The sequence below is a fragment of the Onychomys torridus genome, chromosome 1 (genome assembly GCF_903995425.1).
Source record: "Onychomys torridus chromosome 1, mOncTor1.1, whole genome shotgun sequence".
NCBI lineage: Eukaryota > Metazoa > Chordata > Mammalia > Rodentia > Cricetidae > Onychomys > Onychomys torridus.
Window position 1 is genome coordinate 125,931,820 of NC_050443.1, and position 11,409 is coordinate 125,943,228.

General features: G+C 47.6%; 1 protein-coding gene across 2 annotated transcripts; it reads left to right on the forward strand.

Annotated features, from left to right (window-relative positions):
• Positions 1 to 1,373: 1,373 nt before the first annotated feature.
• Batf2 (basic leucine zipper ATF-like transcription factor 2) lies at positions 1,374 to 10,873 on the forward strand. 2 transcript variants are annotated; one of them, XM_036207351.1, is made up of 3 exons: positions 1,374 to 1,481; positions 3,630 to 3,734; positions 9,596 to 10,873. In XM_036207351.1, the coding sequence occupies exons 1-3, from the start codon at positions 1,443 to 1,445 to the stop codon at positions 10,283 to 10,285; spliced, it is 834 nt and encodes a 277-aa protein (XP_036063244.1). In that variant the 5' UTR covers positions 1,374 to 1,442; the 3' UTR covers positions 10,286 to 10,873. The 2 variants fall into 2 exon arrangements, with proteins under 2 accessions (XP_036063244.1, XP_036063253.1); XM_036207360.1 differs by having other exon boundaries at positions 9,599 to 10,873.
• Positions 10,874 to 11,409: the final 536 nt, after the last annotated feature.

Below are 11,409 nucleotides of genomic sequence, written 5' to 3' on the forward strand. Positions count from 1 at the left end.
AAAATTATTTATTTATAATGTATACAGAAGAGGGTGCCAGACCTCATTGCAGATGGTTGTGAGCCACCATGTGGGTGCTGGGAATTGAACTCAGGACCTCTGGAACAGCAGTCGGTGCTCTTAACCTCTGAGCCATCTCTCCAGCCCCTACCCAGCTTTAATTGTGAGCATACATCAATGATCCTAGAATCCGATTCATTACAAGTTTCAGGAGAGGGAATGCACCTAGCCTGGCAGTACTTTATGATAGGGGAAGGACTTTCTTCTCATCCTGTTCTTTCCCTCAAACAGCTCTGTAAACTAGGACTGATTTTATCATCCCCAGAAAAGGGATGAGCACACTGAAGCCTCTGGCTGTAAACTTGGTGGGCAGAGCACCAGGGCTCAGTCAAGATTTCCAACTATAAAGCCCAGGCTGGCTTCAGGACCAGTTCTAGAGATGGCAAAGGATTGTTGTGCTCCATAGCTCTGGTCATTATAGACATCACTAATCAATCATGGTATGGCAGACATTGCTAATCAATTGTAGTACTTTTCTATTTTTATTTACTTATTTATTAAGAGACACCACCTCTTATAGCCCAGGCTAGCCTCCAACTCTCTGTGTAGCTATAAATGGACTTGAACTTCTGATCCTCTTGCCTCCATTTCCCAAATGCTAGGATTGTTTAGTACTGGCTGCCCTGTAACTTGATAGCCTCTAACTCATAGACCCCCTCCTGGCTCTGGAACCATGCCAGCCCTGACTTTAGTTTTGCAGTCATGCCTGCCACATTGGTCTCCGAGATTTCAGAGTGGTTGCATTGTCTTAGTTCCTTTGTCAAGCCTGGGAACTTTTACTATGTAGCCCAGGTTGGCCTCAAACTCATGGGTGATCCTCCTGCCTCTGCTTCTGCAGTGCAAGCACCGCACTGACCACACCCCGCCGCAAGTCTGGGAATTTGTTCCATCCTACCACATCCTTTACAGATGAAGAAACTAAAGTTCAGAGAAGATGAGTCACCTTCTCAAAGCTGCACAGCTCCAGTGTGGACTGTGAACCTGGGGCTCCCCAAGAGATTACAGGGGCTCCTTCATGCACCCCCATACATCCGACCCGCAACCCCGCTTCTCCTCTGAGTTCTGTCCCGGGCAGCCTGCCAGGCCTCCCCGAGGGTACTGCCTTGTTCCTCCTGTCTACTGTGCACCATCCTTCTTCCAGAGAAAGGGCCAGCCGGAAGGCAGTGGACGTTAGGAAGTTCCAGCCACGTGAGCAAGCTAGAGCCAAGGATTCTGGGCAGCCGGTGGCTTTAGGAGAAACTGAAACTGGGTGTGCTGGGGGCGGAGTGGTCACTGGGGATTTAAAGGGCCACCACTTCCTTGGGCCTCCAGAGGGCACTGGGAGGGCAAGGCTGCTGAGGGACACCAGGACCGGATTGAACCTCTGCTCCCCTGCCTAAGCCATGCAACTCTGTGGGAGCGGTGCGCGGCTGACTGGGCCAGTGAGTACAGGGGACTAGGAAAGAAACACATGGAGAGAAAGCTGCCAAGGGTCCCGGGGCTCAGACGAGGAAGGACACAGTGAGGAGCTCCCAGCTCCACACCATGGTCTGTGTGACCCGGGACTGGGCTCCACACTCCCATCTCTGGGTTCGGTTCTTCCTGGGGATTGGAACGAAGCCTTCCCACACTGCAGACCAGCCTCCAGCTTTCAACTTGGACTCTGCAGACCTGCTTACTCCTGTTCCATTTGCTCTCACCTTGCTGCTGCGTTTTCCAGACCCTTTCCTTCTCTCCTCAGTCCCTCAAATGGAAACTTCCTTCTTTCCTCACCAACTCTCTCCCCGGCCTCTAGTCTGGTCCTCTGGGCTCTGCAGTTTGCCCTGAGGAGAATATAACCACTGGCAGCCACAAAGCAAGGACCTTGCAGAGTCCTTGGCCAGGGTGGCTGGGGTCTGCCTGGGGTAGGGTGACAGAGGCACAGGTTCCATTTAAGTTCCGTGGTCCCCAGGGTTGGAAGGCTCAGAGCTCTCAGCCACAGTCCCTTCTCTGTCAGGCAGACTCTCCATTCATTCATTCTAGGCAGCCACTCCATTTCAGTGTGAGCATGGAGTTTTGCCACCTTTTCTAAGCTAGGCAAATACTCCCCACTAAGCTACATTCCGACCTTCTTTATTGTTTGTTTGAGAAAAGATCTCATGTATCTCATCCTAGCCTTAAACTCACTATGTAGCTGAACCTGGCCTTGACCTAATCCTTCTGTTTGGGATTATAAGCAGGCACCACCACGTCTGGCCATTTTGCCTGTTTTGCTTTGCTTTTTTTTTTTTTTGTTTGTTTGTTTGTTTGTTTTTTTCTTTGAGACAGGGTTTCTCTGTGTAACAGCCCTGGCTATCCTGGAACTAGCTTTGTAGACCAGGCTGGCCTTGAACTCATAGAGATCCGCCTGACTCTGCCTCTCTAGTGCTGGGGTTAAAGGTGTGTGCCACCACTGTCCGTCTGTTTTTGGTTTTTTTCTTCCCACTTCTGTGCCCTCCTAGATTAGTGCCTGGCACACAGTAGGTGCTTAATAAATGTTTGTTGAAAGGGTAGGAGACAGCTTAGTCAATGAAGTGCTTGCCTGGGAAGTCTGAAGACCTGAGTCTGATCCCTAGCATCCGTTAAAGTCTGGTGTTGTTTGGTTCCCAGAATCTACATGGGGCAGCTCACAACCAAACCACCTGTGACTCCAGCTCCAGGGGATTTAACACCTTCTTCTGGCCTCCAAGGGTACCTACCCTCACATACACATACATGTCACCACATACATATACACATGACTTTATTGTTTATTTATTTTGGTTTTTCGAGACAGGGTTTCTCTGTGTAGCTCTGCGCCTTTCCTGGAACTCACTTGGTAGCCCAGGCTGGCCTCGAACTCATAGAGATCTGCCTGGCTCTGCCTCCCGAGTGCTGGGATTAAAGGTGTGTGCCACCACCCAGCTACACATGACTTTAAAAATGAAAATAAGGTAGATGGCTTCTGAGTATGAATGATACCTAAGGTTGACTTTTTGGCTTCTATACACATGTGTGTCTACACACACACACACACACACACACACACACACACACACACACACAAAAAGATGTTCTTTTTTTGTGGTAAATAAATGTTCTTTGAGTAAGTGAATACCAATACTTTGGGACTGAGGTGGGCATGAGCACATGGAACTATATCAGGTCCTGACACTCTTTGTGGAACTCTTGGCTAGGAAGATCAATCCTTGGATTATAGAAATGGCAGCTCACTGGTGTGTCTACTCCCAACTTCTCTCCTCCACTCTCTGTGGACATTTGGGGTAGCACCATGTGCCACTGTTGTACTCAGAAGAGTCAATGCTGGCTTTGCAGAATGTGTGTTTGAGGTTGCTATGTCCTGGGTTCGAATCCCAGCCTTCTAATTTATGTAAGCTGTGAGCTGGACACTGGATAAGGTTGGGTTTACAATAAGGACTGCAGTATCTTCAGGGCAGGCTGTAGACACCATGGGAGGAAAGATTTTTGGGAGAAGAGGGGTTCTCAAGGACTAGACGAGAAAGAGATCTGATCAGGGTAGAGGGGGCCAGCCACTGCCGGGACCCCAGAACCCTCTGTCTCATGCCTCATAGGACCCTGAGGAGTGTCAGAAGCAGCTGAAGAAGAAGCAGAAGAACCGTCTGGCTGCCCAACGCAGCAGGCAGAAGCACACGGACAAGGCAGATGCTCTGCACCAGGTAGGAATGCCCCCCCCCCTTTTTTTTTTTTTTTTGGTTTTTGGAGACAGGGTTTCTCTGTGTAGCTTTGCACCCCTCCTGGAACTCGCTTTGTAGACCAGGCTGGCCTGGAACTTACAGAGATCCACCTGGCTCTGCCTCCCGAGTGCTGGGATTAAAGGCGTGTGCCACCACCGCCCAGCTCCTCTTTTGGTTCAAAAGACTAAATATAGAGAAAACAGCTCTCTTTTTTTAAAAAGTTGACCTTATTTGTTATTATTGTTTTTGTTTTGTTTTGTTTTTGGGGACAGGGTTTCTCTGTGTAGCTCTGGCTGTCTTGGAACTCACTCTGTAGACAAGACTGGCTTCAAACTCAGAGATCCACCTGCCTCTGCCTCTCAAGTGTTGGGATTAAAGGGGTGTGCCACCATTACCCTACTAAAAGTTTGTTTTATTTTGTATGTACTGGTGTGAATATTTTGCCTGCATATATGTCTGTGCACAACATGTGTGTTATGTTCTGGAGGACAGAAGAGGACAGCAGATCCCCTGGGACTAGAGTTACAGATGGTTGTAAGCCCCCATGCAGGTGCTGGGAATGGAGCCTGTCCCTCTGGAAGAGCAGCTAGTGCTCTTAACCAAGGAGCCATCTCTCTAGATCCAGAAGAGTTTCTTTTAGCTTGTGGTTCTGGGGGCTGCAAAGTCCAGAGCATGATCCAGCATCTACCCAGCATCTAGTGAGAACCTCTTGGGGAGTCACAGGAAAGTGAAGACATGACATGGTGAGGAAGGAGTATGCCAGAAACATAAGCCATTAACCCATGAGTGGATCAGTCCATCCCTCACCATGGCCATCATTCCATGCTTTATCCACACTGTTGCCTTGAATCCATTAACATGTGAATAGATTATTAAATCTACTTTTAAATAAAAAAAACTACTAATCATAAATATTTTATGTTATGGATTTTGTATATTGATACAAATATGAAGTTATTTTTTGTTATACTGAATATATGTTTCTATTCTTTTTTAATTATTTATTTTTGTTTTCTGTGCATTCTAGTTTTGCTTGCATGCATGTCTGTGTGAGGGAGATGGACCCCCTGGAACTGGAGTTACAGACAGTTATGAGCTGCCATGTGGGTGCTGGGAATTGAACCCAAGTCCTCTGGAAGAGCAGTCAGTGCTCTTAACCACTAAGCCATCTCTCCAGCCCTGTCTTTACTCTTGTTTAAGATATTTTTGTACATTGATACAAATTTAAGGTTATTTTTGTTAGAACCTACTGTACCTATGTTTCTGCTCTTGTTTAAGGTATTGCACCTATATAACTTATTTAACAATGTAATGTAAATTCATAGTCCTTGAAAGTTATTATTACAAACTATTTAGGATAATAAAGAAATGCAGGTTAGTAGTTAGTCACCTATTACAATCAAACTGGTAGTCATGTTAGATAAGTTTTCAAGATCAAACAGAGACCTTTTAGATAGACAGGTGGTCTTCAAACACTTCAGAGAGCTACAGAATATGGCATTTAAAATGTTTTAATAACATAAGGGTTTTTTTTGTTTGTTTTTTTGTTTTTGTTTTTGTTTTTAATGACGATGAGACATATCTGCTCCTGGCAGCACCAATCTACTTCAGAGAAGATGATGGGCATCGAAGAAACTCCATATGGAGTTTACTTTCTTTGTGGCAGAAATTAGCTACTGGGCAGGAAACTGCCTTTGCCCCCACTGCTGACAGAAAGTGACTGCCAAACTTTGCCAAATAAGGAGGACAGTCCTTCAAAATTCCTGCTCTACAGAAAAGTCTGTCAGATATTCGATGTCTGCAGGCTAAAAATGAATGTCCCAATGTTATAGAGGAACCTTGGTGACTGTCCAGGCAGTTAACTGTTTCTGTCATTTCTTAGTTTTGGAAGTTGTTTAGTCCACAATTCTGGTTTACTCAGGTAATATTATATCCTCTTCAGATCTCTGATGGTGTTGAAGACTAGATAGTTATAGGTTTCCTTGTTACCAGACTCAGAAAAGAAACTCACAAAAGAGATGTAAAGTGTATAAGGCTGAGAGACATAAAATGATAGTTTTGGGTTGGTAATACATGTTAGGATGGAAAGTGAATTAGGTACAACACTTTGAACCAAAATAGGATAGATAATGGAGTATCTTCTTCAAATTTGTCAAATGCAAATGGACTGGACATTTTTAATGTAATTCTTACATATATATGTATATTTGTATATAGTTATTGTATGTATTGTATATGGTTTTAGTATATTAGTTAAAATCTACCTTTTGAGCCAGGCAGTGGTGGTGCACGCCTTTAATCCCAGCACTCAGGAGGCAGAGTCAAGTGGATCTCTGTGAGTTCAAGGCCAGGTCTACAGAGTGAGATCCAGGACAGGTGAGATCCAAAGCTACACAGAGAAACCCTGTCTCGAAAAAAATGAAAAAAATTTTTCTTTTTTCTTTTTCTTTTCTTTTTTAGACAAAAGGGGGAAATGTGTGATATTTTGATCATGTTCTGACAAATAAAGCTCTCTTGGAGTCAGAGGGTGGAATTAGCCACCAGCTGACCAAAATTAGCCACAGAAGACTGAGGACAGACAGGAGAGGAAGAAGTAAGGCGGGGCAGAAAGAGATCTGGCTCTCTGTTTGGAGGGAGGAATGGAGCAGATAGGAAGGACTGGTGGCTTCTCTGCTTCTCTGATCTTTCAGGCTCTTATCCCAATATCTGACTCCTGAATTTTTATTGATAAAAATAATTAGAGTAACACTTCAGTCATCCTTCACAGTAGCCTTCTCTTGCATCCTCCACGTTGTTTCTCTCCTGAGACTCCAGGTGCCGTGAAGGCAGGGAACTGTCCCATTCCATTCTGCTTGGCAGGAAGAAGAGGCTCCACAGTTTATTGCAGAGCAAATGGTAGCATTAGGATAGAGCGCTCTGCAATGCAGTGGGAGACACATTCAGTCCTCGGGCCACCATACCCAGCACCACAGATTGGCTTAAACCACACACAGTTCCACATCTGTCTGGTGATTTTGATGCTGGGAAGCACAACTCCAGATCAAGGTCATGATGCTGGATAAATGCTCTCTATCAGTGAGCTGTGCCTCCAGCCCCTGATTTTATTTATTTATTTACTTATTAGATTTGAACTGATTGTTAATGTGAGTATGGGGGGGGGGTGCATCTGTACCACAGCATGCATGTGGAGGCTGGGGCATGACTGTGTGAAGTCAGTTTTCTCCTCCCATGTTTGAACCAGTCGCAGGGATCACACTTAGGTCATTAGGCTTGTGTGACAGAGTGCCTGTAGCTGCTGAACCACCTTGCTAGGTTGGCTTACTTCTTATTTATTTCATTTCATTTCTTTATTTATTTAGAGACAGGGTTTCTCTGTATAGTCCTGGCTGTCCTGGAATTCACTGTGTAGACCAGGCTGGCCTGGAACTTAGAGATCTGCCTACCCCTACCTCCCAAGTGCTGGTGTTAAAGACATGCACTACCAGGCTTGTCTTATTTTTTATTTTTTATTATATATATATGTGTGTGTACATGCTTATATGTGCAGTGCCCACAGGAGCCAGAGATATCAGATACCCCAGAAACTGGAGTTACAGGTGGTTGTGAGCCAACTGACATGGGTGCTGGGAGTTGAACTTGGATCCTCTGGAAGACCAGTTCACCATCTTAACCACTACCTCTGCCTCTCTGGTGCTAGAATTACAGGCAGGTGCCACCATGCCCAGTTTATGTGGTGCTAGGGATTGATCTCAGGCCTTCATTTATGCTAGGTGAGTACTTACCAACTGAGCTACGTCCCCAGTAGAAATATCCATTCTGGGGCCGCAGAGAGGGCTCAGCAGGTGCTGCCAGGTCCAAGGACCTGAGTTCAGTCTCTAAGACCCACACAGTGGAAGAAGAGGACTGACCCCCGGAAGCTGTCTTTGACCCCACACTTGTACTGTGGTGTGGATGTGTCCCCTACACACTAAATACACACACAAATAAAATACACTTCAAATTTCTGTAAAGAAAAAAAGAAATGTCCTTTCCATCTGCAGAAACCACTGTGTAAACAGTGCTGCTGGTGGCCCTGAGGCCTTTAGAACCACGTCCACGGCCGCCACCACACTGCATGCAGAATGCCCTTGACCGTTGTTCTTGCAAAGTGTCCCACAAAGGGGATGAAGGGGTTGTTTGAGTTATTCAGATGTAGGAGGTGTGGAAATAAAATTCTCCCTGTTTCCACCGTCACTGTCACCTAATGCTGTTCAGAAGTGCGAGTGCGGAGCGGAGGAAGGCAAGATGTCTCAGTGGGTAAACAGTCTGCCCCCTGAGTGTGAGTGACGACAGGAGAGACTTCTCCCACTGGTTTTCCTCTGATCTCCACACACAGGTCGTGGCACATGCCACTCCCCCCAAAAATGGTTAAAAAATAGAAACACAATCCTTGCACGGTGCACATGCTCAGATGGGGCTCTAAGCCAAGAGGATTGAGAGTCTCACAAAGGGAGGAACGGTGGAGGTGGGCATGCTGGCATGTGCCTGTAATTCTAAGGTTAGGGATCTACAGTCTAAAGGATCAGGAGATCAAGGCCAGCCTGGGCTATATGCGACTATCTCAAAAACAAAACAAAATTGCATGTTGTGATTGCCCCGTGTGTTTTCAGAACCTATCATTCAGCCAAACAGGGTTTAGAAAATGCTGGCGCTGGGGTACCTGCCAACCTATGCAACCTGAATCCCTTAGTGTCTTGTTGGTGCCTTCTGAGGACCTGGAGGCGGAGCCCTGGTCTTCAGGACTCAATGTATCCAGGGAAGAAGGACATTGAATTGCCCTGTAAAGGCTATCTCAAGACTATCAAAGAGTCCAGGCAGAGCAGACAGTAATGTGTGAAAGAAGCAAATTCCAGGGGAAGGACAGGAATTAAGAGAAGCCTGGCCTGGTGGTGGTGGCACACACCTTTAATCCCAGCGCTTGGGAAGCAGAGGCAGGTGGATCTCTGTGAGTTTGAGGTCAGCCTGGTCTTCTACAAAGTGAGTTCCAGGACAACCAGGACTGTTACACAGAGAAACCCTGTCTCAAACCCCCTACCAAGAGAGAGAGCCTGGAGCCTCACAGCAGTGCATTCAGACCCTGGAGTCTTGGGAATCTTTAATGACTTCAGTCTACAGTTAATGGCACAGGAGGGCATGGTGGTACATGCCTATAATCCTAGGATTTGGGAGGCTGAGGCAAGGAGGGCTGCAGCCAGTTAAAGTCTAGCCTGGGCTATAGAGGAAGACCTCATCTCAAAAAACCTGGGGAGATGCCGTAGTTAGTAAGAGCATTTGCTGTGCAAGCATGAGGACTTGAGTTCAAATTTCTAACCATCGTAGATGCTGGGTATGGCCACCTGTGCCTGAACTGCAGCATTAGAGGCAGAAACAGGCACATCCAGGAGCCTGCTGGCCAAAATGTCCAGCTCCAGGTTTAGTGGGAGATCCAGACTTAAGGAAATAGAAGGCAGAGAACAATAGGAGATCCCCAGTGTTTTCCTGTCACCTGGTTTGCTTACAGTGCCCCCTCCCCAACCAATCAGAGATACAGTTCAAATCCATCAAACAAGACCCAGTCACTGGGTGGGCCAAGGAAGTGATAGGAGGTGGGGGACAGATCCTGGGTAAGAAGTGGTGCTCCTCGGAGGACCTACAATGGGCAGAGAGCAATGTCCCAGCTCTGAAGATTCCGCATAGGGGAACATGATGAGCCTGCCAGAGAGTAGCCAAGAGGTTCTATCAGGATATTCATATCCTGAAGCAGTGAGTACCCTGCACAGGGTCCTGATCCTAATATCTCTCCCTGCCACTTGCTTCTCTCCCAGCAGCATGAGTTCTTGGAGAAACACAACCACGCCCTTCGGAAGGAGATCCAGGTCTTGCAGGCTGAGCTGGCACGGTGGGGCCGAACACTGCATCTGCATGAACGCCTGTGCCGAGTGGACGGTGGCTCCTGCCCCACTCTGCTGCCCTCTGGATGCCCAGTCCAGTCTGAGCAACTCCCGGGACAACCTGCCTCTCATGGATACCGTGGCTGCCAGGAAGAGCCAGGCCTGTTCCAGACTTCTGACTCCTCTCCCCCAGCCCAGCAACTCTCTCCAAGTCCATGCTTCCACGAGTCCCCTGGCCTCCTCCCTTCCCCACTGCCCTCACTGTCCTTTGACCCTCTCATAATGAGGGCCCCTCTAGCCCAGCTGTCCCCCAGCCCTGTACTGTCCACATCACCCCCTGGCTCCAGCCTGCTGGGGTCTTTCTCTACGTCTGATGCCCTCATGCCCAGCCCCCAAGACCAGCTGGTCTCTCCTCAGCCCCGTAGGCTGGAGCATCCCACCAGCAGGAAGCTGGCATCCTCCTCCAACCCTCCAGCTGCCCTGGGACCAGAGTGTCCACAGAACATAGAGCGCTTGCCTGCACTGTCTGGCTCCTCGGCAGATTGGCAGAAGCTGTCTGTGGACCCTAGCCCACACCCCCTTGTGGCCTTCCCACTGCTCTCTTCTGCAAAAGTCTACTTCTAGCCTGTACCCAGAGCTGGGCTGCCTTCCCTGAGTTCTTGAGGCGGCCTCCGCACCCAGGCAGCGCTTCCATTTCTGCTTGGGTCACCGAGTGCCTACTGTGGCGGACCAAGCACAGCCACCCTCTCCCTCACCGGGAGGCTACAGGAAAAGACAACGGGAGCGGGGTGCAAATGCAAGAACCTTGAACCTGGCTGCAACACTGCAACACTGCCTGTGTTTTTCTTGGTGGCTCTTCCAGCCCTGCACAGTACAGGTCCTGTTACCCACGGGCTCCCCTAAAGAGGCTCCTTCATGACTCGTGGGACTGGGGCCATGACAGCTAAGAGACTAGGTAGGAGCTCCTCAGGGTTATCAGCTCGGAAAGGGCGGTCATTCCCACTCAGCACCCCAAAATGCCTGGAGCTCTTCACCAGGTTTTCACACATGGAACTGAGTGAGGTGGGGTGTCAGAGTGGACTCACTCCAGGATCAGAACACACATCTCAGCACTTGTGATGCTAAAAATGAGTGTTTCCTAGGCCCCTTTGTTTTTCTGGGTTGTTGAAAACTGGTTACACTCTGTTGATTATATATATTATATAAACATATATGCTGTGGAATAATCTTTCTGTACACTGTGTGAATATATGTCATTATGATTGGTTTAATGAACAAGCTGACTGGCCAATAGCTGAACGGGATAAATTTAGGTGGGAAAGCCAAACAGAATGATGGGATGAGGAAGGGCAGAGTCAGAGGGATGCCAGCCAGACGGAGTATGAGTGAGTCAGACACACAAAATGGGATAGAGGTAAAAGCCATGAGCCTCAGGGCACCACATACATTAATAGAAATAGGTTAAGTTGTAAGAGCTAGTTAGTAACAAATCTGAGCTATTGGCCAAACATTTATAATTTATATTAAGCCTCCAAATCAATTATTTGGGAAGTGGCTACCAGATATTTGGGAATAGGCATGTGGGACAGAAAAACCACACACACACACACACACACACACACACACACACACACACACGTACTGGGTGTAGTGGTACACTCCTTTAATCCTAGCACCTGGGAGATCGAGGCAAGAGGAAATCTGTGAGTTCCAGGCCAGCATAGTCTACATAGTGAGTTCTAGAACAG